Source organism: Odontesthes bonariensis, chromosome 21 (assembly GCF_027942865.1).
Source record: "Odontesthes bonariensis isolate fOdoBon6 chromosome 21, fOdoBon6.hap1, whole genome shotgun sequence".
Taxonomy (NCBI): domain Eukaryota; kingdom Metazoa; phylum Chordata; class Actinopteri; order Atheriniformes; family Atherinopsidae; genus Odontesthes; species Odontesthes bonariensis.
In genome coordinates, this window is record NC_134526.1 from 12747631 (window position 1) to 12775008 (window position 27378).

At 43.0% G+C, this 27378-nt stretch overlaps 1 protein-coding gene across 1 annotated transcript; it reads left to right on the forward strand.

The window, feature by feature from the left end:
• On the forward strand, positions 1-27378 carry notch3 (notch receptor 3). Its single transcript, XM_075453789.1, has 33 exons — positions 1-308; positions 1140-1212; positions 11234-11376; positions 11454-11789; positions 12444-12566; positions 12652-12885; positions 12977-13132; positions 13238-13423; positions 14589-14702; positions 15751-15864; positions 16840-17073; positions 17267-17377; positions 17479-17671; positions 17837-17982; positions 18197-18430; positions 18522-18674; positions 18785-19013; positions 19149-19350; positions 19467-19623; positions 19719-19903; positions 20025-20157; positions 20270-20527; positions 20620-20732; positions 20842-21359; positions 21446-21772; positions 21859-22007; positions 22096-22324; positions 22458-22548; positions 22642-22810; positions 22907-23211; positions 23346-23493; positions 23605-23702; positions 23824-27378. Exons 1-33 carry the CDS (start codon positions 248-250, stop codon positions 25303-25305), a joined length of 7404 nt encoding a protein of 2467 aa, XP_075309904.1. The 5' UTR covers positions 1-247; the 3' UTR covers positions 25306-27378.

Sequence of the window (27378 nt, forward strand, 5' to 3'; positions counted from 1 at the left end):
TGGAAGGAAAACTTTTTCAAAAGTTTTAGGAGGTGAGAGGAGAATCACAGCAGCCGTGGCCGAGCTGCGGAGGATAATACGGGACTGGGACTTAACGCTGCGCTTTCCGGCAGACTTTACGAAAAAAGAGAGAGAGAGAAAAAAAAAAACTTCTTCGAGTTTGGAGCCTTAATTTTTTTGTGAACTTAACAAAGGATGTATTTCTACTGAAAGCCCTATTCGAAACGCTGGAAACTTTTCCACAGAAATGGAAGGGAATATTCCATGGATTATTTTGCCATTTTTATTGTTTATGCATTTTGCTGAAGGTGAGTTCATTTAACACTTGTTGCATGCAAGTAGGTTCAAATCCACAGGTGGACTGGACATGTCTGGACAGCCAACCCACCTTCGTCCTCATTATAGTCTAATTAATGCTTTGCTTGAATATCAGGCTACCACTGAGTACCTTATCGTGTGCAAAAGTCTTTCATTACTTTCCTTTATTTTTGTTTGCTTTATTCAGTAGTCCCGGCTATTATATCAGTAACAGACACGAATGAACACGTTTTGCAAAGCCTCTTGTAGTAATTTAACCGCCACAGAGAAAACAGAACAAACAGAATCAGATTAGCATATAACATGTTAACATATTTCATTCACACACGTGTCTCCAAGAACAAGGGGAACAATTAAGTAGGCTATCCCCAAACTTTCTGCTGTTGAAAACGGTGGCATTGTTATCCTGCGCCAATGATAACTAACAAAACGTAATTGTAGAGGAGAGGAGGTTTAAAAGGCCATTTGAATAGGAAACGATAAGACACACTCATTTAAGAAAAGAAAAAAACATGAACATAGCTTAATGCCAGCTTATATCTCTATCAACGAAACACAAAAGTTTATCAGCTTTCGACAAAGTAAAAACTAAACATGCGGGACAGTCTGCAAAATGCCACAAGTGGTAAACGCCTGCTATCTACACATCACTGTCAGTGAGTTTAACGGAGTTGGAAGAGTTGATGAAAATCTAGGCTTATCTGCTTGTTTGATCATGCGAATTTGAGTTGGGATTTGTTAGATTCCCTCTGAAGGCTAAAGTGGATGACATCAAGATGTATAAGTTATGTGGTTCTCTAACGCATGTCTTCAATTCACAGGGTTCCGCTGTTTGGATAAAAACAGACCTTGTGAAAATGGAGGAACATGCATAGATTCACCCTCTCAGTGCATGTAAGTGCAACATAAAGCTTTCTACAATATGTAATGATCTACCAGGATAAGGCTTATGGGACAGAGTTTCTTTACAGCACAGTCCTCCAGTTGTCTCCTGCACTAACACTTTCTGAACTGAACCTTTGAAAAGCATTCAATCCCAATGTGTTGACCTTGGTATGAATTCATTTACACATGCTTTAATTTGTCAGTTGGTTCTTGAAATGTTCAAGAGTGTGATATTTAGTTATAGACAAATAATTAGATAAGTTATATCCTTGTTATACCCTGTTGTCTGTTCATTTATAGCACACACATGTTGGCTAAGTGTTGAAAGATATGACAAATTGATTAGGCCTACACAGATGAGCATCACCAATCCTCAAAATGTTTTACTGCCTGACTCATCTCTTGCACCTGTTAAAGGACTTTCTAAAGCATGTGTATTTTTTTGTCATAGCTTTTTTAGTGGGTGAATACTTTCATTGCTGCTGTAGGGTAAGCTCTTTTTAGCAATATGAGTTTTTTTTTTGAGTTTGTGAGTTTCTAAAAACGTTTTGATGAATTGCCTTTTTTTCTTCCCGCCTGTGCCTGGAGTCTTGAGCTCTTGGATCTTCTGACAATGATAAGGCTTTTGTTTTTCAAGTTGGTGAGGGGGTTGTATGGGAGCCTATTACAATAGTCAAGTTAAATAGCCTACAGTGTCTTGGCTTGGGGTCATTTGCCCTTTTTTAAAAACCCTTTAGTTTAGGAAACATGCCAGTGTTCCAGATGTATGGGATACAGTGATGGAACAGAAGTCCTTGGTTTCCATCTGCTCCCCTTCAAAACAATCCATTTTTTATTCTATTGGTGAGAGCTTTCAGCGTACCACACTTGAGGGGTCAAAGTTGAACCAAAACCGGGAATGTACTTGTCACTGGCAAGAATAGGTGTGTGTTAATGTGCATTTGCCAAGAGTTCTATAAAATCCTTATTCTGCTAAGGGTTGCCATTACACCCTAGCCAATGTGTAACTCGACTGCATGTGAAGCATGTAACTACTACCCACATTTTTTCAATCATTAGCTGTAGTCAAGACGATTGTGGGTCATTTAGTAAATGTATAATTTCATCAGACAGATCTTTTTTCACCATATCTAACATCACAGTCAGAAGCAAATCTTTTCATAATTTCAGAGATAAGAACTCCCCTACTGTGGGTGAAAATTAGCACAACACTCATTGTTTTGCCTTGTGTATACAATAATCTTCTGATTTTGTGCCATGACATCAAATGTGAAATTAAATCAAATCAAATATCACTTCGTAGTGAGAGTCTCATAGCAGTGGTAAGCAGTGAAGCAGATCATGGACACATGAGAGTGGTCAGACCAGTCCTATGAGTGGTGGAACCACTCCACCCCTTCCCATGGGAGCCCACAGAAACGGGAGATCCAGAACAGCAGAAAAGATCCTTTCTTCCCACAGATACCTGGCTGTAACCTGGCACCACAGCACAGGGTGTAGGGAGGAAGAAAAGAAAAAGGCCATTGCAAAGAGAGGGCAATATGGAGGGGAAAGAAATAGAATGCAGATAGAGATAGATGTTTTTGCTTTCACAAGGAATTTGGGAAACCAATAGAAAACAAGCTTGAAAATACAGCTGTTCCAAAGAACTGCACACATTGCTTTGTGGAGAGAATGTTCATCTGTTGCTGTGTGTAATTAAGCCACTGTGGTATTTCATTTCTGTTACAGAATATAGCATCTTGAGTGACAGAAATACTGTTTGTATGGCAGATACCATTGTTACTGTCCCAGATACCAAAGTATCCAGTCTTGTTGGCAAGAAAACCATGCCAACGTTTGAAGGGGCAATTAATCTTGATAGTTTTATGTATCTCTACGGTAGCTTCATTCTCAGATAACTTGTTTTTTCTTTTTTTTTCAATCAAGAGTATGACATACCAACATGGGTCTGTAGCCATGCTATCGACCTTTATATAATATGGCAGAAAGAAGCTGGTTGCTACAGGTGATCTGATTGTTTTAATTCAGGGTTCAGCATTATGTAGTATGTGGTGGCATTCCCTACTCCTAAAAATATTTGAAAAGAAACCAGTGTGCACCACTGCTGTGACCACTTATCAAAATTTGCCTAAACTGATCACTGACCAATGGTTTTTAGTGATGTCATAAATGCCACAAGAGCTGTAAATTGGATTATTTTAAGTACTTTATAGTACAAATCTAATTATAGGAACTGGATTTCAGTCCAATCCTACCGCAGATGAATGTTCTTCACTGATAGAATTAGAGACTCTGTAGATAAATGCATATTAATGCTTTAAAGTTAACTTTACTTGGAAACACAAACCCTACAAATCAGCCTTCAGTTATTGATATGATGATCATATGTTCAACAAGTTCTAAAAAACACTTGTGAGCACAGTCCTGATTCTAATTTCTGTTCTATCCTGTGATGTGAGGTTTTAATCTGTATTTTCTGACCCTTTCCTACACATACACTGTAAATATTATGAGGATATTCTCTCTATAATCCTACAATGGTTTGGAGTATTGAACTTGACAGTGGATGGCTGATAGTGTCACAGACAGTGTGGGCTTCTAGGTGAGCGGTCAGAATGTCCAGTTGAAGAGCTGTGGCCCTCAGCTCCGCCCTGTGTGCAGAATTTGCTGCGTGGAGAGGGCCATGGCGGCATAGCTTGAGGAGAGATAATTAGCCAGATTGAGCGGGTGTCATTCAGAGAAGATCCAGCTGGAGAGATTGGGCTGGGGGTAGGGAATGGGTAAAGGGAGGCTGGGTAGGGGGGATGGGGGAGAATACTTTGGGGGGGGGGGGCTGCGTATAGGACAGCTGGTGGATGTTGTGATGGTAATCCAGTGAAGTCAGATCTTGACAAAGGGAAAGCATAGGGCCAGGTGCTGCTATTGAGCAGTCAGTCGCCCCCATACTGTGAGAGACAAGCTTGTGGAGGAATGAAGCCGGTAGCGCACAGTCCCTTGAGCACATGTTGCTTCTCTCACAGTGCAGCAGCAAACGGGACGCTTTTTTTCTCACTGCATGTTGTCCCACTTTTTGCCTCTCATCCTCTGTCTTGTAGCACAGTGGCTCATTGCAGATGACAACCAGTTCTTTCCTCTCAGATCTGCTTAGCTGAGTGGAAATAAATCTTGGTCCTCTCTGCTGTCCAAAGCCCATGGATCGGATATAGTGGTCCACTTTATGTTATAAATGTTCTGCCCTTGGCCTCAGTAGCAGAGTCAACATATAAATTGAAGATGTTTTGTCATGACCCCATAGCAACTCCCAACCTCTTAAAACATGATGAAAGAGAACATCTTTGACTCTGATAAGGAGCAGGCTGTCCAGATAGAGTGGAGTGCTGTTTCTCTTAAAAATGCTTCAACTGATTACTTTGTCAAAATACAAGTCCAAAGCTTTTAGGAGAAAGCACAGCATCCTTTTTTTTTTTTTTCCATCAATGAAATTTTCAGTTTATGAAGATAGGATACAAATTTTCCAAAGGGTAAATTTGGACTACATGTAGATATATTTTTCTATATGCGTTTTAAAAATAACATTTTCTCTAGTAAGTAGAAATATACATTCATGCCAAGGCATGCACTTACTGACAAAACTATGGCAAAGAGACAGATTATATTGTTAGCTTAGTTCACGGCACCTCAGGGCTAGTGTTTTCTTTGGCATCTTTATGGTGGATTAGAAAGGAATGCTTAGTGAGTAAGATTCCTCCTCTCCCTCTGGTGCTTTCAGGTTATTGTCTCTACCTCCCATCCATTCACCCAGTTTACCCCTTCAGGAATGCCTTGAACAATAATGTTAGCCTGGACTCATTGAAAATTGGACGTTTTAAATGACTTGTTTGATTTGCAATTAGTTACTCTGCAATTTTGTGTGGCATCATATAGCCCACATCACTCATGCTGCGCTGTCAAGCAGATGGTGCCATTGTCATGTCATTTCCCAAGACAACTGATACACTGCAGGACGAGTAGATTCAAATGGTAGTGTTCATATCCATCAGGAGATGAGTACTATCTGACAAAGGGGTTAAAGATTTGGGTTTGCTGTCCCTTCTCTCTCTGGGTCATGTTTGGAAACTGGGAGCTGTGGTTCCCAGGCCCCGTCAAAGGAAGTAGTGCCTTCTGACCTCCATGCTACGCACATCCTGCCTTATTTCAGAAGCTTAAGCAGCTTACAGAGTGTATGAAGGCCTCCATGCTCCTCACTTTTCTCATCTTTTGCTCCACTTTGTTCCATCCTCTCTTTTCCCCAAATGGCTAGAATGCGCTAAATATCTTCTTCCTTTGTTACTTTTTACACCTGGGGATGTGGAAATGTAACTTGTGTATTTCTTTGCACGAAACACATACCAAAAAAAAGTAGTTTTTTCATTAAGTGAGCTGGCAGTAAAACATCCTGTTGGAATTTGTGTATTATTCTTTTTGGACTCGATGTATGTCTGAACCACAGGCTTATGTAGGGATAAGCCTGCCTTTGAAGTCTCATCCCCTGGTTGTTTGTTCTTATCCAAGAGAAAAGGGCTTCTTAAGAGACATTCAGTCAGGTCTGATTGTAATAACCATGGTCTACCAGCAAAATTTCCTCAGTCTCTCCCTCCCTTTAGGGATGGGCCCATGATTAAATGATTCAGGAAAAGGCATTCTCTTTTCCACTAAGCAGACATTCCACACACATCTTGATTTTAACCATGCATTGTCTTGCTAATGTTTACCTTTTCCTAATTTAAGAAATGCTCAAAGCATTGTCAAAATGCCTGAAAATACATTTTTGGGACTCCATTGAAACTTCTTTCAGTTTATTTGACATGCCATAATGTATGACTGTCACACATTCGCTAACATATCTAGTACTTCTTTGGTTGACAGCACTTGAGATAATAAACATTCTCTGGCTGTTTTCCTTAGCTTATCACAAAAGACCTTTGCCAGTGCACCATAAACAAATCTCATTCTTCAGGACTATAAGCATGTGAGAGTCTGTGCTGGTCTCAGTCAATCTGTGTGACAGTTTCTGTCAACAGTTTTAAGTGTGGAGTGTTGTTTATCAGATGTTGTTGTAGGTTCTATTTATTCTTCATTCATTGTGCAGAAAATCTATGCAACACATGCCATACATACATATGTGTGTGCGTGTGTGTGTATATGTGAACACACGACTTTCAGGATAGGTTGAGGACGGGGTCTTTTCAATTTCAAAGTTTTACAGAAATCTGGTTCAGTTTAGATGGTTGGGTGGGGCTTTGTGGCTGAGTTTAGTTGTGAACGATTTTAAAAACCTCTACTCTTGAATTTATGTAATGTGGTTATGGGCAAACGCATTGCTATTTGAAAAATGTTGGTGGTGTGTTCTTCCAGATTAACATTGGATTCAAATTATTTGAAGATCATGTCTGAACTACAGGAAAAGTAATGACATTGTGAGCATGTGTCTGGTTCATTTCAGAGCAGTATTACTGAGTACATTTTTATTCTCTTGGTGCAATAGATCTTTACAGTCCAAGAAATTGTCTGGCATTTCCTTAGAATTTTTATTTATTTTCTTGTAGATCTGACTATGACTATGAAGATCAGAAAGGTGGGAAGGATTTATATCAGTCATCATTTTTTGTGAGATTGATCTCAGTTTTTCATCAAGACATACTTGAAAGTCTTTGTAGTCACATGGTTAATGTTAATATTTATCAGATGCTCTGGAGGGCCTCTGGAGATCCCTTCATTGTTTACCAAAAAACTCCTTTTGAAACAAGCTTTGTCTATACTATAAAACACACATACTTTGGACATGATTGCAATTACTTATCGGACTGAACTGGTTCAGTAGCAGCGCTCAAAGCTACCTGCATATGGCCGGGGACCCATCCTCAGAAGTACTACAACTGTCCTTATGAAACCCTGCCTCCCACCACCCCCTTTCTGTCTCTGTCTCACCATGGGTTACTGTTGCCAGGCTACAGCCCAGGCCTTGAAAGACTAGCTGTTTGGGTCACTGCTCCCCCTAACCACCACCCCTCAACACTTTTATACAAAGGAGTTCTGACTACTTTAGCTCTTTTATTTGGGCCACAAAACATCCCCCATCCCCCAATCTGGCTATGTGCTGTAGAAGGGAGAGCCAAGCAGAGAAGACCTGAGCAGAAGAGACTGCTGGAGGGAGGGAGGGCGAGGATGGGCTCCTGTTGGCACTGTGGTGTCAGTGTAGGCTCTCATAAAGGAGAGGAGCTGGTTTCTACTTGCCTGGGGGGGGGACGGGGGACGGACACAGATTGTCTTGGGAAATTCAGACATTTTTCCAAAAGTACAAAAGAGTTTACAAAACTTTCGTCAGATCCTTTCATGCAATAAATGTATTGAAATGTTACCTTGAGTCGAAACACAGCAGTTTTGTTGTTGCTCTTCCTCCTCATTTGACTTAGGAAATACCTCAGAGGTAGGAAAGCTCCTTTTTACTTGTTGCTTTGTGGAGCATGACTGTGTGTACGAAGCATGTCAGAGATTACAGCCTCTTTGTTCACAGGTGAACCACCTTCTGACCCCTGGCAGAGTAGCTACTATTGTGTAGAAGAGGATGAGCTCAGGTTACGCTGCTGAAGTGAACCAGAAAGCAGGAAAATTAGCATTGTATTACACATGTATTGGTAACAGAACTCAGTCACATAAATCAAAGTGTTAAGACAGATAGTTGATACAAAACAACTTAAATATCACCACACACAGATTAAATGTCTTATTTCAAATAACCAACAAAAAAAATGTTATAATAATTTGTTGCACTTTTTCTTCTTCTTCCTCTTCTACTTCTTCTTCTTCATCTTCAATAATGTTCTCAGTGGATCTTTAATGCATTCATGGTTCTACTGTTCCTCAGAAGCTGAGACTGGTTGTAAGTTTATCTTCTTTGTGCTTGGGTGTGTAGTGACTGTTGCATGCGTTTGCCCTCTTGCAGTGGTGCCTTTGTGTAACAGCTCTGAAAATGCGTGTTGAGACTGAGGAACTGCTAATGCATGTGTTTGTGAAGGATGACCACATCTCTCGAGTGATGTGAAATGGCTTATGTGTGCAAGTATGCGTGTTGGTCAATGGGCCAGTCCCATGGGCAAAACAGCACAGTTGTTTTGGCTTAAAGTCTGGCAGGAGAGGTAAATGCCAGACACGCAGAGGTACTCTGACAGATGTGGACAGATGGCAGGATTGCAGCTGGCAAACGCCATCATATGTGTTGACACAGAGAGATTACCCGCTCTGGCCGACTTTCTGCTGCACTCAGAGACCTCCTCATCATCTGCTGTACTCTCTTCCTCAAAGGTCAAATGTCGGCAGTCACAAAGTATGAGTCAGGGGCTCGTTGCACAATAGCAGCCTGCACCTGCCGTTTACATCCGGTACAAATAAAGTAGGACCCAGGCAATAGCTTAGATCATGCCCTGCTGTTCCCATAGACAGTGGAATCCATAAGATTGAAGAGAGCCTGACAAGCAGAGTTTTCATAGCAGAGCAAAAAGTAAACTAGGACAAAGTTGCATATCTTAAAGTCTCTGCACTGATAGCACTCTAATTTGTGTGTTTTGGGAGTAGCATGTTGGCAATGAGTCAGGTCTGGACAAAAGTATGTGTGTTTTGGCTTCTTGGTTCTGTGTGCATTTGTAAGGGAGGACAAATAATTTATCAGGCATCACTACAATCTTTATTCTTACGGACCCACCCACACACTCTCATGGTCAAATGTGCACTAATGGAAACACAAATGAACACCAGGGAATTTAATTCCCATAGCTGAACACACCTTAAACCTGAACAGCTAATATTTTTACATATCATATTAACATGCACTGTTACTCATATTGCTTCCTAAAGTGAGTTGTTAAGTTACTCTCTGTCCACAGGGAGTCATGATGATTTTTGGTGGACAGCAGCTTGTTAAGATTCTTGCTGTGGTTTTCATCAGCACTCAGTTGCCCACAGTACTAAGAAGTTACTGGAGAATGTGACAAGTTGTGCTGTATTTTTTTGCTCTTTAAGCAACTTTATTCATCGGTGCTTTCAAAGACCTCTTTGTGCCACATTTGTGTTTCATTTTTGGTGACACCCTAGATTCCAGACATAGTTAATTTGCCTCTAAATAAACCCAGCCAAGCCATGACAAATAGCCATGGGGACTAAGGGTGGGGGGAGGGGGTGAGTGGTTGAATGTCAGGCTTGCTTGTTCGTCTGCGAGGTTGCTAGGGCAACAGAAATTGTGCACAAGAAGAGAGTGTTGTGTTTTCAGAGCAAGGGGACCAGGGATTACTGGAAATATGACATGACATTGCCACTGGACCAGGCTGCTTTCCTCGATTTTTAGTTTTCCTCAACAGCAATTGCAGCCTCCAAAAAAAATGTTCTCCTGCAGAGCAACACCACCCCACACTCTGCCGCCCAAGTGACATTATCATCACAATCAGACAGGGGACCTCTGACATCTGACCTCTCAGCGCGTGAGAGGAGGGAGTCGTTCGGGGGAAGGCAGAGCTGGCATTCACGGGGGATTTAGGAGCTGGAAGAGAAGCTGTAGTAACTGTGCAGTTTCTTTCTCTCAGCATAGGCTCTTGAGTGCAGCTTCACTTTAACTTTCCAACCAAGTCCACATGCCTTACTGCTGGCATTCTGAAGCTTGTCTTGGAAAAATCTTTCTCAGTGGCATTTATAGTTCTCACACAATGGATTTTTATACACCAAGAAACTATTTCTTTGGAAATTTTGTACATTTATCACTTTTTCTGCATTCCTGTGGATACTCTTGCATACATTCATGGTTATCCCTGTGGCTGCTCCTATTCACAATTGACTCTGCAAAAGTAGGAAAGAGTACAAGTAGAACAACAAAAAAGCCAAAACAAATAAAATAAAACTGAGAAGTTTTTCTCCATTAGAAAGGGCAGCAGCAGCATATCTCAGAGAAAATCTAGATTTGGATCAATTCTCCCTCTCTTTAGGTTAACTTTGACTTCTTCTGTTTCCTAGAATGAGGCAATAATGTTTGAGTATTTGCTAAATTATTTTTACTGGGGAAGCCTTAAAAAAGTAAACAATTAACAACACTAATATAGCGATGATTATCTTGTAAGTGAGAACATAAGAAAACCTACTGTTGATCCTGCCTCTGGGTTCCTCTCCACCCAAAGAAAAGACAGAGCCCAAGGGCAGGCCAGAACCCAGCTGTCACTGCGCTGCCACCAGCATCTTAACATTATGTTTGAAGTGGGGGTTCGTCTCTCGCCAAAGGCTCCACTGTGGGTAGAGTTACTAGCTCCACAAACCCTGTCTGAACTATTCTATAATCAATAGATTACTGACAATGATTGTGATCAGAATATGTCCTTGTCCTCTTGAATGAGGATTATGATTGATACAAACACGACAGCTGCTTTTTCAATTGCTTTAATGGCTGCTGTGTGGATGCCTTTTTAAATTTTTTTCCTCATGTCAGGATTTGCTGACAGTTGTTAAGTTTCCAGACTGCTGTCTTTGGGTGTGCTCTTTTTTTGTGTATGGGAAACAGAAACAAGAACTGAGATGTGGAAATAAACTTTTAAGTAGAGGAAAGTTAGCTATGTAGAGAAATTAGGTGCTTCCTCTGGAAATAAAAGCATGTGTCTGATAAAGCCAGTAAAGCGCAGCAAGATTTCTTCCTCCATCTTTGTATGTCTTTGTGTCAATGTATGCAGTCATACCCTGATTAATGTATTGCATGAATTGTATGTATGGGGTAAACAATCTTAATGCAAAGTTATCTAAGGGCCTAGGGATATTTATAAAAGTATGAGTAAGGGATCATGCCTTGCCAAATTGTCACAGGATCCTGATTACTAAACCCACAGAATGATGGAAATTGGGCTACAAGTTCCAATCATTTAGCAAGCCTGTTTTAAATAAATTAGCTGGTCATTTTTTTTGACTGGTTCTTGACCTGTGTGCCAAATCCTAATGTGTGTGAGTAAATTTGTTTATACAGATGTCGTCCCGGATTCATTGGTCCTCTCTGTAAGCACCTGGATCCTTGTCATCGGTCGCCATGTATGAATGGAGCAGCTTGTAAGAGCCAGGTGGTCAGTGGTGTCCCACAGTACACATGTGTGTGCCATAGAGGGTTTAGAGGTAAGCATCTTCATAAGTAAGATTGGGCCTAAGAAGCTAGATTAAACGTTTTTTTAACGAAGTTCTTCAATCCCTAGGCCAAGACTGCTCCCTCATTGATGCCTGTGCCACAAGTCCCTGTGCCAATGGGGCCCGCTGTGTCAATTGGAATAACCACTACAACTGTTCCTGCCCACCTGGTTACCAGGGAAAGAACTGTCGTAATGATATTGATGAGTGCCGCAAGCCTGGCATGTGCCTCAACGGTGGCCTCTGCATTAACACACATGGGTCCTTCCGCTGCCAGTGCCAACCAGGATATAGTGGGCGTACATGTGAGGTGTCCACCCTCCCCTGTGCTCCATCTCAGTGCCTTAATGGTGGTACCTGTCGACAGACCAGCGACCATTCCTATGAGTGCACTTGCCTCCCAGGTAGAGTAGCTCTCTGTCAGTAGAACACACGCATACTCAGTATCGGTATGCATGCCTGACTGTTTTCACAGGCCATCAGCAGAGTTCTAAAGTCAAATAGACCTTCCCAGTGAGATTACGAGGCTGGTAGTGATGTTGCTGGGATTTTGTCCTGTGTCTCAGGTCAGCTTCCTGCCTGCTATTAATAGGTTCTGATGGGAGATGAGATGGTGGGAGAGTTGAAGACGGAGCTTGCCTGCAGTCTTCTCCACAGCTCTCCTCACAACTGAAGGAATTTACTTTATGAGCCTTCTGGTTTCCCACTGGGGAGCTGACAGGAAATGTCTCTTGCCAGAGAGGAAGTCATTGAAACTGTGAGAGATTATAAAATAAGCAAACACTGAAGGGAGTACAGACCTCTGAAGCAGGCTGGAGTCACAGCCATTGCTGGCATTGTGTGGGAAAAGTCAAATGAAGATGTAAACAATTAGACGCCTTCTGAACCTTTTTACTGCCCACATTGCCCTACACTTTTTCTAGAGTGGGAAATGTGTCTGGAGGTTATGAGTAGCAATGTTTAGTGTCAGTAACAAGGGCCATAGACTGTTTGATAAACTCACAGTTGGTGTCTGTGTCTTTGTATCAATTTCTTTTTTATGTCTCTGAATGTCTTAGGATTTGAGGGACACAACTGTGAGAATAATGTGGATGACTGTCCAGGTCACAAGTGCATGAATGGAGGAATATGTGTGGACGGAGTCAATACCTACAATTGCCAGTGTCCACCAGAATGGACAGGTACAGTTTTTTCAAATAAACCTTGAATGTACTGTATTTATCATTTTGGATGTGTTTGAACCAATATGTCATCTAACCACTCTAGGACAATACTGTGCTGAGGATGTCAATGAGTGTCTCATGCAACCCAACGCCTGCCATAATGGTGGTACATGCTTCAATGCCATTGGAAGCCATACCTGTGTCTGTGTTAATGGTTGGACTGGAGATGACTGCAGTGAGAACATTGATGACTGTGCAATAGCCGTTTGTTTCAATGGCGCCACCTGCCATGACCGTGTAGCATCCTTCTTCTGCGAGTGTCCAGTTGGAAAGACAGGTATGTGGGTTTGTTAAATATCCTCTGTGTTCCTTTTTATAATGGCTGCTTAATAACTAGAAAATATGTTCTTTGTGGGATTTTTGCACAGGTTTGCTGTGCCACCTTGATGATGCATGTGTGAGTAATCCTTGCAATGAGGGTGCAGTATGTGACACCAACCCTCTTAATGGCCGTGCCATTTGTACCTGTCCTGCTGGTTTTGTGGGAGGTGCCTGTAACCAGGACATGGATGAATGTTCTATCGGTAAGTGCTACATTAAAACATTTGAGAATTCCATAGTCATGTGTTTTTCACTTATCTTTATATAGTGTTTGTTTCATCTCCTAATCCTCTGCCTTCTATCAACAGGTGCAAATCCATGTGAGCATTTTGGCAAATGTGTGAACACAGAGGGCTCCTTCGAGTGTCAGTGTGGTAGGGGTTATGCTGGACCACGTTGTGAGATTGACATCAATGAATGTAATTCCATGCCCTGCCAGAATGATGCCACCTGCTTGGACCGCATTGGAGAGTTCACTTGCATTTGCATGCCAGGTATTTGGACTTGCTAAAGAGCCTCCTATTTAGATAGAAATCTCTTCCACCATACTCACTGAAAAATTCAAAATTTATGATTACAGAAATATCTTTGTTTTAACTTAAAGCAATACTATGTAACATTTCTACCTTAAAATAACAGCTTGAAAAAAATTGTGCGGCTAGAATGAGTTTTAATATTACGATTGGCCTGTCTCCAGCTAATTATTCAAACTTGGCCCTCTATGGACACATCATTGACATTCTACCACACTGACTGCAAGTGTGGACTGTTATGTCACACTTTCCCACCAATATTAGAGGAACAGAGGCACATCTCGGCACTCTGCACTGCACTGTATGGCCGATGGGGTATTCGTTTGGACTAAGTGATAGTTTGGACACTCAGTGACAAAAACACAGTGAAACTCTCACGCACAGTCCTACATGCATCCTGGGGTTTTGGGAGCTATACAAATTAGAGCTGGGAGTTGGGTCTATAGGACTGGATGTGAGAGAGGGCGAGCAGTTAGGGGGAGGAGTGTGCTGTGAATACTAATGAGGTGTAGAGTGGTGGGAATGGAGTGGAACAATAGGGCCCCTCTGTGCTCCACTTTGCACCCCTCATAGACACAGAGAAGGAAAGAGGCTTTTTCCCATAGCCCCCCCTCTTCATTTCCAGAGACAGAACCTTCCTCATCACCCTCCTCATCATCAGTCAGCCTGGCAAAGCTCATGTGGAGTTGCTGATTATTTTTGATTCCACGCTAGCCTCTCCCCAGGGGCAACACTCTCATTCACATTCTGTTTCACCTCAATGACGGAGCCCTCCATAGTTTGCGTACACAGAATGTATAACATGTATTTGGTGAATGGGATACTGACCCAGGGAGGGGAACTGCTTCATGGACAGTAGGGTGTGGTGATTCCAGGTCAGTGGAGTGGGAACACTGGGGATGCTCAAGGGATCTTTTATTCTATCTTATGGCTCAGCAGAGACTTGTGTCACAAATTCACACGAATGAAAACTTTCCCACAGATTCCCTTCCCAGCATGCCCTCCTTGCTAGCTCAAGCTTACATAGCCATACATAATTTATGAACATTGTGAATCTGCAACAACTGCAAAAAAAAAAAGAAGAAAATTACAGGTTGTGATTTTAGTTTGAACTTCTGTCTTCCAGGCTACATGGGAACTTACTGTGAGATTGACATAGATGACTGTGAAAGCAACCCATGTGTGAATGATGGCATCTGTCGGGACATGGTCAATGGCTTCACATGCACATGCCAGCCAGGTAGGCTTCACTGAATTACCCTCAGCAACAGCAGCAGCAAAACAGATTGTCAAAGTTTAAATATCCCCAGAACCGGAGCATGGAGGGTCTGCCTCACTACTTCTGTCTGCTGGTGTTTAGAGCCACCACTCGAATAAAAAGGCAAGCCCAAAAGGCTGCATATCCTCCTGCCCAAACAAAGGCCCTATTGTGACCCCCGCTTCTCTCCTCTGTGGAATGTGGAAGGGACAGCAGTCTCCCTCAGTCACCCTGCCTTGGTGGTGGTGGGGTGGGGGGCAGCAGTCCTGCTAATGAGATTCTTTTCCAGGTCCGCAATTTACATCTGGGACAGACGTCCCCCCTCCACCCCCTATCTCGCTATTGAGCCGGTGGAGTTGATGCAGGCAGTAGAGGAGGAGGAGTGGGGTCCCCAAAAGAGAAAACAATCCCTCCGTCTCCTCTAAACCTCCCTTTAGCTACCCAGGCACCAACACACACAAACTGTCCTGACAGTGTTAATCAACTGAGCAGTGTGCTACCAATGCACCACTTCACCTCCTTCTGGTCACTGTGCCCAACGATTTCAAGCCTGTTCAGTTTCTTAAACTTTTCACAATCATTATTATTATTATTATTATGTTCTTTTTCTTGTTGCTTCTCCATACACCACAAGTCCATAGCCTTTCAGGGATGAATGATCATGATTTATAGACTAAATGTACCATAACCTGGCTTGAGTTGTAGCTGCACAAGTTGTATTTACCAGCACAGATGTTTCATTTCACCAGTTGGTAATATGTATGTGATGTTTTTTTCAGAGCTGCTTTGACTTTAAGTCCCTCTTTTAAAACATCAATACCACTTTCTGGTGGTGAGCTCAGCACTGGACTTGATGCACAGATGACATGTCATTAACCAGTCGAGACACTTCCATACCCTACCTTAGCCAGACGTACCCATAACCTAAGCAGAGTCCTCTGCCCTTCTAAGAACTGCCCTCTGACCTTATTGTGGACCCTTTCACTGGACCGTCTGTCTGACCCTTAACCTCTATGTTTGTATGTCCCAGGGTTTACTGGCACCATGTGTCAAATCGACATAGATGAATGCGCTAGCACACCCTGCCAGAATGGAGCAAAATGCTACGACCGACCCAATGGGTTCGAGTGCCGCTGTGCTGAAGGTAAGGTTGTGTGAATAATAGTTGTCAGAGTATAGTTGCTGGGCACTGCACAAGTCAAGATTTCTCCTCAGACAGAAGAACAGATGATCGTGAACCACTTGCTTGGTCTTTGCTAATCATTAAGTGTTTTGAGGAGTGATCTATTTCTTTGGATGTATGCTGGCCAAGCAGACTGACTCGAGGCCCCTAATCCCCCTCTTTCCCTCACTGGCTCTCAGGATCACGGGGTCACTGAGCACTAGCAGTTGCTAAGAAAGGAGCCTTGGTCATCACCCTGACATCTGTTCATCTGTTAAAGCCCCTTACAACACCTTATGCTGCATCTTAACTTTCATTCCTTCCCATTGAGTCATCTCAACATTCGAAAAACACAGCCAGATACATTACTTGTATAGAAAATCAAAAAGGCTGTATATATAAGCTGGTTGCATGTATACACTGATTTTAACATGTTTGTTTGCACCTACGCCTACGGAGGAGCATGTTTCATTGTTTCAGTGGCCAGCTGCCTGGTATTCGTTGTGTTTGTGGGCCCCTTCTGTTGAGTGAAGTGCCCCTGTTTGACATGGTGCTGTCTATTGTTCCATCCACCAATGAGAACAAAAGCAAGACTGGGAGGCCTGTGTAGAGCCCTTCTTTACTGCTTTGCCCAACTCAGCATTGCACTGCACACATACTAGACAAACCAACAGTTACTTGCCTGACCCCCAGACACCGTTGACATAGAATCCACAGTGATCAGAGCCTAAAGTTGAGGAAGATTATGAAGAGAAAGTAGAAAGCAATGTGAGGAAGTTCAGCATAGTAACAGATAAAATGGGGAAAAAATGACAAATAAGTAAAATATTAATAAATGAGATCTAGGATGGAACCATTGAAAATTGTTTGGTAACCGGAGGCATAAAAGCTAATAATTGGTTTTCAGGCAGCAAAAGTATTTTATCTAACGTCTCCTTTTATGCTTTTTTTGCTTAGGTTATGAGGGGACACTCTGCGAGAGTAATATCAACAACTGTCAACCCGACCCATGCCACCATGGTACTTGCATAGATGGCATTGCCAGCTACACATGTAACTGTGATGCTGGATACACAGGCTATCGCTGTGAGAATCAGCTCAACGAGTGCCACAGCAACCCCTGTCAGAATGGGGGCAAGTGTGTAGACCTGGTCAATAAATATATCTGCCAGTGCCAGCACGGAACCACAGGTAGGGGGGAAAACTCAACACACATACACAACACACCTTGTTCATTTAAATCAGTCATTTAATATTTGTAAAAAAAATGTAGTAACTCTTTAGTGGTCATGACAACAAAACTAACATATCTAGTATTTTTTATTTATGTTTTTTTGGCCCTGCAATCTACTGACCCTAATGAAAAATGTCCTTATCAATCCAGGTACAAACTGCGAGATAAACCTTGATGATTGCGCCAGTAATCCATGTGATTACGGCATCTGCAAAGATGGCATCAATCGCTATGATTGTGTCTGCAAACCTGGTTTTACTGGTAAGGCCCTCTGAAATTGAAAGCACAATTTCACATTTCAGATGGTAAAATTAGTTCACAAATGAAAAACTGACAAATGATTCGAACATTTCTTCTGCCAGGTCCAAAATGTAAAGTGGAAATAGATGAGTGTGCATCCAGTCCCTGCAGGAATGGGGGAACGTGTGTTGATGAAGAGAATGGATTTCACTGCCAGTGTCCTGAGGGCTTTAAGCCCCCTTACTGTTACTCACAGGTGGATGAGTGTGGCAGCAGCCCATGTGTCCATGGCTCATGCAGAGATGACATAAATGGGTATGAATAGTTCCAGCTCTTTTCAAAATTCAGTGACATATCTGTTGTGATCAGGGTGCTAATATGTGGCTAGTGCTCCAGCTTTCCGTTTGCACACCAGGTCAAAATTAGTTCACTTTCACAAACTAGCATATTTCTGATTATTGATTGTACTCGTTTTTCCAGTTACCGTTGTGACTGTGAGCCCGGATGGGTTGGGAAAAACTGTGACTTGGATAGAAACGACTGTTTGCCAAGTCCTTGCCAGAATGCTGGCACATGCATCGACCAGCTCAATGGTTTCACCTGCAAGTGTCGCCAAGGCTTTAGAGGTGAGAAAAACACACAGTTACCATGAACTTTGAAGAGTACAAAAGAAATGTTACAAATGATTGCTCTGAGTATTTTCCTCCTGAAGGAAAATTGTCTGCCTCCCCCTAGTGGTGTGTTAAAAATATGCAGATACATTTACCAGTTAGATTTACCAGTTACAGGCTTGTCAAATTTGTGCTCTAAGTGTTCAAGTTTCATTTGTAATTTTGACAGGTAACCTCTGCCAGGTGAACATCAATGAATGTTCATCCAGCCCCTGTCTGAACAAAGCCACCTGTGTGGACGGTGTGGCAAGTTTCACTTGTTTGTGTGAACTTCCGTACAGTGGACCCACTTGTGCTGAGGTCCTCACCCCTTGCTCCCCTAACCCCTGTGCCAATCATGCAGTCTGCACCCACACACCAGACTATTTGGGCTATCAATGTAACTGCCAGCCAGGATGGCAAGGTTAGGAAACTTTGCACTCATCTATTGTGAGCTAATCTGCTTTGAAGCTTACAAATGAAACCTCACTCTACCCATTTTTTGCTATCCTCAGGTCAGTTGTGTAACATAGACGTGAATGAATGTATCTCAAACCCCTGCAAAAACCGTGGGACCTGCACTAACACACTTGGAAGCTTCGTGTGCTCTTGCAGAGCAGGATATACTGGGCTGACCTGTGAAACAGATATCAATGACTGTCTTCCAAGTAAGTGGCGGATAAACATAAGAGCAGATTTGTTATACCTCTCTGTATCTGTCAGTCACAATACCAGTACATTTATTGTATTTAACCAAAGTTATCTCCTCTTGTTGCAGATCCCTGCCTAAGTGGAGGTTCGTGCTCAGATGGTGTGAACTCGTACCACTGTAGCTGCCTACCAGGCTTCACCGACCCCCAGTGTGCTTTAGAGATCAACGAATGCCAGAGTTCTCCCTGCAAAAATGGAGGCACCTGCACAGACTATGTTAACTCCTACACTTGCACCTGTCGGCCTGGTTTTACTGGCATCCACTGTGAAACCAACATCCCTGATTGTACTGAGAGGTGAGTGTGTGTATTTGAGTCATGGAAATTCTCATGATGTATTTTAAAAAACTTCCTCATGTATTCCTGTAAGTAAGTACTTAATATGCTCAAAGATTTTGAACATTCAAGTCCTTATTTTCACATTGCCCACAGCTCTTGCTTCAATGGAGGGACATGCACAGATAAAGTCAATGGATATTCCTGTACCTGCCGGTCAGGCTTCACTGGCTCCCACTGCCAATATGAAGTAAATGAGTGCGACTCCCAGCCTTGTCTCAATGGAGGCATCTGTCAAGATGCACTGGAGTCCTTCCGTTGCTCTTGCCAGAAGGGCTATACTGGCAATCGCTGCCAGGTACAAACAATTAAAGATACTTTTGAAATGTCTTGTTAAGAGCTTGAGTTCTAAAACATTTATTTTTTTAGGTATATGCTTTCTGAAAATTTTCCATCTACCTCTTGCCTTCCCAGACACCAGTCGATTGGTGCAGACGATCATCTCCATGCCAAAATGGAGGACGCTGTCGCCAAAAGGACGCTTCTTTCACCTGCGACTGTACTAATGGTTGGTCTGGACGTTACTGTGACATCCCCAGAGTCTCCTGTGAAACAGCTGCGCGCCAGAGAGGTATTTTTCATCTGCTGCACATTTGCTTTCTCCATCTGATTTTATACTCTGGAGTGAATTAAGTAAAGCAAAATGTCCTAAATTTTCTTAACCAGGAATCCAAACAGATGAACTATGCCATCACGGTGGCCACTGTGTCAACACGGGGAATACCCATTATTGTAAATGTCCCTCTGACTACACCGGAAGCTATTGCGAAAGTCAAGTGGACCACTGTGAAAGCAAACCTTGTTACAATGGCGCCACCTGCAGGGGATATGTTGGCGGTTACCAGTGTGATGTGAGTCTATCGCTCTGTATTGCTGTGTTCTTTATGGTCAGATTTCAACAAAGTTGGTATTCACTTGTTACTTTTTCACAGTTGTGAAAATCATGTGCTTGTCATATGCCTATCATTGCAGTGTATGCCGGGCTATACAGGACAGAACTGTGAGATAGAAATCAATGAGTGCCAGTCTCATCCATGCCAGAATGGAGGCACTTGCATTGATTTAGTGGGCCATTACATCTGCTCCTGTCCTCCTGGAACACTAGGTACGCAAGACAAACACAACAGAAAGCAGTGCTTCCACTAATTAGATGTCACCGCGCCTAAACAAGAAATAATACCCATAAAATAGTTTATGATAATGTTATCCTTTTAAAGGTGTTCTCTGTGAGATCAATGAAGATGACTGTGCGTCATTCCTGAGGCTGCGTGGTACTCCTCCAAAGTGCCTGAACAATGGTACCTGTGTGGACAGAGTGGGTGGTTATCGCTGCAACTGCCCCCCTGGTTTCACAGGAGAAAGATGTGAGGGAGACATAAATGAGTGTCTCTCAAACCCCTGCAGTTCTTCCAACAGTCTTGACTGCATTCAACTGCCCAATGATTACCTCTGTGTCTGCAAGCCTGGCTTCACAGGTTAGATGATACACCTCATCATATTATGGTTTTCAATGTGCATTCTGTGTGTGTAAAATAGTAAAGCTTTACCATCCATATGTTGCTTTTAGGTCGGAGGTGTCAGAACAGGTTCAGTGTGTGTGAGTCTCAACCTTGTCAGAATGGAGGAGCCTGTTCTATAACCAGCAGCTCTTCCCTGGGATATACTTGCACATGTCAGCTTGTAAGTTAGCAGTCATGTTGAGTACCTTATTTGATATTGCAGTGTATTATTTGCACCATTTATACAGCATTTACAGTTCACTAATCGTATAAATAATGTCTATCTTTAGGGTTATACTGGTCCAAATTGCGAAAGAAGCATGTCCTGTCGGGAATTGTCCTGCTATAATGGAGGTAGCTGTGCACTTACCACAAGAGGGGCACGTTGCACCTGCCTCCCAGGATATGGCGGACCCCAGTGTCAGCATCGCAGTAATGAAGGGTGTTCCTCCAAGCCATGCCAGAATGGAGGGTTGTGCACTGAAGAGACCAGCTACCCATTCTTTCACTGCCAATGTCCAAATGGCTGGATAGGGAAACGGTGTGAGCAGGGCAGATCCTTTGAGCCTTCATGCCCATTGGCCGACTGTCATAGCAAAGCCAATGACAGCGTTTGTGACAGGGAATGTAACACATATCCTTGTCGCTGGGATGGTGGCGACTGCTCCCTTGCAATGAACCCCTGGGCTCGTTGTGCAGACCCTCGCTGCTGGCGTGCCTTTAACAATAGCCAGTGTGATGAGTCTTGTAACAACGCCGACTGCATGTATGACAACTTTGACTGCAGAACCAAGGAGAAAGTTTGCAAGTAAGTTTACTTTTACCAGTAAGGATTCCTTTATTCTATACTGACCTGAGAGTACATTAGCTGATTGTTGTTTGTGTTGTCTCCAGTCCAATATATGAAGTCTACTGTATCGACCACTATGCTGATGGACTGTGTGACCAGGGCTGTAACACAGAAGAGTGTGGTTGGGATGGCTTGGACTGTGCACGGAAGATTCCAGAAGAGCTTGCTGATGGTGTCTTGGTTTTAGTTGTCCTTCTGCCTCCAGAGGAGCTTCTCCGTACTGGCACGGCTTTTTTGCAGAAATTAAGTGCTATTCTGCACACTTCAGTGCGCTTCAGGCTGGACCACAATGGAGAAGCAATGATTCTCCCCTACACCCGCAGAGAGGCGCGCCTCAAGCGGGAATTACAGCCTCAACAGGAGGTCATCGGGTTAGTCAGATTTACAGTTAATGTAAAAGCTGATTCCTTTCCTGTGGAGTGTACAATATAATAAATACTTTCTGCTTTTTTTGTAGGTCTAAAGTCTATGTGGAGATAGACAACCGTTTGTGCTCTCAGGGTTCAGAGGATTGTTTCCCCACAGCTGACAGTGCTGCAGAGTACCTGGGAGCCCTGTCAGCAGTAGAAATGCTCCGCTTTCCATATCCACTCAAACAAGTTCGTGGTGAGTGGGGATGCATACTAAAAACATAAAGGATTAGTTACATAAATGAGGCACATATATGTAATTACTTCCTCTTATCTCACCACAGGTGAAAAGATCCCACCTAATGATGACCCCATTCCACCGTGGGGAAAACTGATGCTGGCAGGGATAGCTTCTCTTTTTATATTGGTCATCCTTGTGATAGGCATGTTGATTACTCGTAGAAAGAGAGAGCACAGCACCCTCTGGTTCCCTGAAGGCTTTTTCCTTAAGAAGGAACCCAGCAGTAACAAAAACCGCAGAGAACCTGTGGGCCAGGATGCTCTAGGAATGAAGTGAGTTATATGTGTGTAAATGTTAGCACTTACTATGTTGTTGGGACTGAATTATTAATGTAGTACGGTTTGGAATTTTTGTAGGATGCTTTTCCTACAACTTACATTGTTCCGTATTTTTATTTGTAAACAGACACATGCCAAAAACTGTTGAGGAATCTCTCCTTGGAGATCACAGTGAGCAGTGGATGGACCCAGACTGCCCAGAACCAAAAAGGCTCAAGGTTAGTCACATAACTCTTTCATGATAAATTGTTATCATGACTTGACTTCACAATTTGAAAAATTCATATAGACAAATTGTTGTGTGAATCCAGGTGGAGGAGCCGAGTATGCTGTCAGACAGTGAAGATGCAGTGGACTGCAGACAGTGGACGCAGCACCACCTTGCAGCTGCAGACATTCGTGTACCACCCACTATGGCTCTCACACCACCTCAAGGAGAATTTGAAAGCGACTGCATGGATGTTAATGTCAGAGGCCCAGGTTGGTAGTGGACTATTAAACATTGATTTGTAGATAGATTTTTATACTTTTTTCAGTTAACCACAATGTTCATCCTTACCTGTTTTCTTCTTCCAGATGGTTTTACACCCCTTATGCTGGCATCATTCTGTGGAGGTGGCTTAGAGCCTGAGGTGGCAGAGGAAGAAGAAAGTGAAGAATGTTCCGCCAACATCATCTCTGACCTAATATACCAGGGTGCATCCCTCGCTGCCCAAACAGACCGCACCGGTGAGACAGCACTTCATCTGGCAGCTCGCTATGCCCGTGCTGATGCTGCAAAGAGGCTGCTGGACGCCGGGGCAGATGCCAATGCTCAAGACAACACAGGACGCACCCCACTGCACGCTGCAGTGGCTGCAGATGCACAGGGTGTCTTCCAGGTAAACAAACATTAACACAGTCTGTTTATTGCCAACATCAGTTGTAGAAATGCCTGTAAACGTTTTAGGTCTTCTGTGCAGTATTTGGTATATGTTTATCATGACGTTGAACTAAATATTTACCACCTCTTTAGATTTTGATTCGAAATCGAGCCACAGATCTTGACTCCCGTATGTACGATGGCTCTACTGCACTGATACTGGCTGCACGGCTGGCAGTAGAAGGCATGGTTGAAGAACTCATCACTTGTCATGCTGATGTTAATGCAGTCGATGAATTGGGTAAATATGTGTGATTTTTCACTCAATGTTCCAGTGCAGATCTTGATTTCTATAATCGTGTCAATCCTAAAACAATTGATGTTTATTTTCACTGTTTGTTCTGGCTTGCAGGTAAATCTGCTTTACACTGGGCTGCTGCCGTTAACAATGTGGAGGCCACTGTTGCCCTGCTTAAGAATGGAGCAAACAAAGATATGCAAGATCTCAAGGTGCATTATCAGTGTACACTGTTTTAACCACACCTATGCATTAACATGGATTTGATAAAAAAGCATGTTTGTTTTTAACACAGCCTATTTATTTATTCATTTCTTCTTTTCATTTTTTCAGGAGGAAACCCCTCTTTTCCTCGCAGCTCGCGAGGGCAGCTGTGAAGCTGTGAAGGTGCTGCTTGCTCACTTTGCAAACAGAGAAATCACAGACCATATGGACAGGTTGCCAAGAGACATTGCTCAGGAGCGCATGCACCATGACATTGTGCAGCTTCTTGATGAGTACAACACAGTAAGGAGTCCCCAGGGCCATGGAGGGCCTGGACACCACCTTACTGGGGGGCACACTCTGTCCCCACTTATGTGCCCACCAAGTGCCTTCCTTCCTAGTCTGAAGAACACCCCGCAGGGCAAGAAGAACCGTCGGCCTGGAGCCAAAGGTTCCAGCCTGGGTGGCCAGCATGCCGCCAGTCTCAAGGAGTCAGTGAAGGCTCGCAATAAGAAGCTAACCCTGGACATGCAGAGTGCCTTACTTGATAGCTCAGTGACTCTGTCTCCAGTTGACTCACTGGACTCACCCCACGGGGGAGCTAGCAATGCTGGCTATATCACCAACCCAACTTCTCCTGTGGCCATGCAGTCACCAGGGCTTTACCACTCCTCCATGTCAGTCCCAAACACCCCAATGGTACATAGTAGCATGTTGGAAGGAGGCGGTCCCTTTGCTGTGTCTCTTGCACAAATCAATGACCTAGGAGCTGGAGGAATGTCCTTGCAGGGTCATGTCACTATGGCTTCAGATGCCACCCATGGCTATGTGCTAAGTTCAGGCCAGATGGGGCTCAACATGGGCATGGTCAGTCCTGTCAGTGTGCCTTTTGACTGGCACAGCCGCATGCCCCCCTCCTCCCAGTGTGGTCAGCAGGTTGTGAATATTGTGCAGAATAGCCAGCCAGGCATGCACCCCCAAAGTCCAGCCATGCAGCAGCAGAACATGATGATGCACCAGCAGCAGCTCTATCGCAGTCCCATGCTCCAGCCCACACCTGTCACCTCCACTCCCACTATCAGCCCTGTAAAGTTGCCTTCTATTGCTGAGCAACAGCAGCAGCAGCTCATCAATCACAACATAACCAACCAGCAAAACATTGCCCGAATGGGCACTTCCACTCCACCAACACCTCAGACCTCACAGCCTCCACCATCCTTCTTCCAGCAGCAGCAGCTGCCGCAGCAACCCACTCAGTCACAGCCTCCTGCTCAGCCCACCCAAGGAGCCACGCCAGCAGCCCAGCCCACCCAGGCCCTTCCCTCCCAACCAAGCGGCAGCACTGTAGGAAAGGAGGATTATCCAACCCCTCCATCCCAGCACAGCTATTCATCTGCACTAGATGCCACACCCAAGCATTACCACAATTTGCCCAGTGAGCACCCCTATCTGACCCCTTCTCCAGAGTCTCCTGAGCACTGGTCCAGTCCTTCCCCTCACTGTGTCTCTGATTGGTCAGATTCTACACCAAGCCCAGCGGTTTCTGTCCCCAACCAAACCCAAATTACTCAAATTCCAGATGCCAATGGCAAGATGCAGGTGTTTGCATGAAGTTCCTATGGCCTCTGCCTGAAAAGGGAGCTGGGGTAAAAGAAACTTTGGACTGGCTCTTGGGCCTGTCTGTGTTTTTATATGTCAGCCTGTTTCCAAGATTTTCATTGGATTTGGATTGACACTTTTTATCACGAGGACCGTCTGCCAATAATTTTTGCAGAGGAGAAAAAAAAAGTAAAGGGAAATGTGTGTTGTCTGAAAGAAACAGCAGACAATTTAATGAAGTAATTCTGTCACAGATGGACTTGTTTTTTATTATAAAAAATGTATATGAAGAAAACCAAGTCTTTAATTTGAAAGACTTTGGGACACTCCTAAAAACTAACAAACATTTTAAAAGTAGATAAGAGAAAAAGAGAAATGTTGAAGGGAATTCATTTATTTTTATTTATTGTTTTTATCTATCTGAATTGCTTTTTAGTTTTTTGTCCGTTGTAGCTTCTCAGATAAAGTGCCATCAAGATGTTAAACTGTGCTCTAGCAAATACATTTCAAGAGTTGCTCTGCAGTAGTGATGCTTGCGTGAGTTGTGGTAAATAATTACTTTCTATATGAGTATTATGAGCAAGAATGTAGATGAGTGTCTCTGAAGCACTTCAAGTGACCAGCCTCATAGGGCAAGTCTAAGTCAAATCCAACATTTGACTTCAATGGATATTTATAATATATGGGGGACATTTATAGTTGATTTGCCTTATAATCTTTAAGAAAAGAGGAATAAGCAGAGAAAAAGTTTAAGTGGGATGCTTCCATTTTATAGCTTCTCACTGGCAATAAAGATTCTTACTACCAGCTTTTCTGCCAACTCTGATAACTGCAGTTTTTAAGCATTTTCCAGCCTATTTATGTTTCATACATAACTCATATATAACCTTTTTTGCCTATAAAATCAGCCTTTCACTGCCCTCATGTTTTGTTTTTGATTGTTTTGTATTCTGTATATTTGTTGAAAACCATGAATAACTTTTTTTTTTTTTTTAAACATCACTTCAGATGTATTAAGCTATGCTTATATCGGCTGCTATTTTGTATCACTCTTCCCTGCAAACATTCCTCCGGTGTTCCTGCCTTGCTGAGTTTGGACGCTGTGCCTTTAAGTGACATCCAACACAGAACAGAACCGGACCGCAGGCTGGTTGAGTTTGTTAAGCCCATACCCTGTCCTTGAGCAGACTAAATGGACTGTCTGTAGCAGTTGAGATCTCAGTGGTGCTCTCACCTTGTCTCTGCTGGAGTCTGCAGTGGAGTATTGCACAATGTGAGGGTGTGGCTGCTGAGCTGTGACTGCTTATGCCCTGTCACTCCTCAGGGAGGTGTTTTATGGCATGCGGAGGGACAGTTCCCCTGCATCTACAGTAGCTTCCTGTCCAGGGACCATGGAGCTGCATCTTAAGAAGACTGTTAAAAAAGACTGAGGAAGAAAACACTACTATGTAGTGCTGCACCCTTTAACTTTTTACAAAATTCTGAGATGACACTCCCTGTCATCCTAACGGCTTGTAAAATGTCTGATCAACTCTTTTGTTTTCATGTGACCTGAGCATGTAGGAGAGTTTACACTCACTTTAACATGGCATGCACATTTCAACAAAGTCTTTTGATAATGATAGAATTTTGAGAAAGTAACCTTTGCATTTTTATCTCGTCTCATCATGAGCAGAGATGTTTAGGCCACCACCCCTAGCTACTACTTCTGTGGTGACTTAAACATTGCCCCTAGTTGTGTCATAGATGGAGTTTATCTTTAATTCATTGTCTTATCCTGTTCATTATAGAATCTGATACTGTTTTGTCAGACATGGGAAGCATGTTGTTTATGGTCCATTTTCTATCTTACTTACAAGTAAAACAGTTATTTGGTTTGTTTGTTTTAATGTTATATATAACTGGTCTTACTATTTCCCCACCAGGTCGCACTAAGTGTTTTTTGTACATTCAACCTTTCAGTTTCTGTTTGTAAATATGTTTGTTCTGGGTAGATCATTGCTTGAGAAGTCTTATGTTTCTAAAATAATTGTTATGTACTAAAAAGGACAAAAATAAAGTGTACTTCATTTAGCATTATTTGAA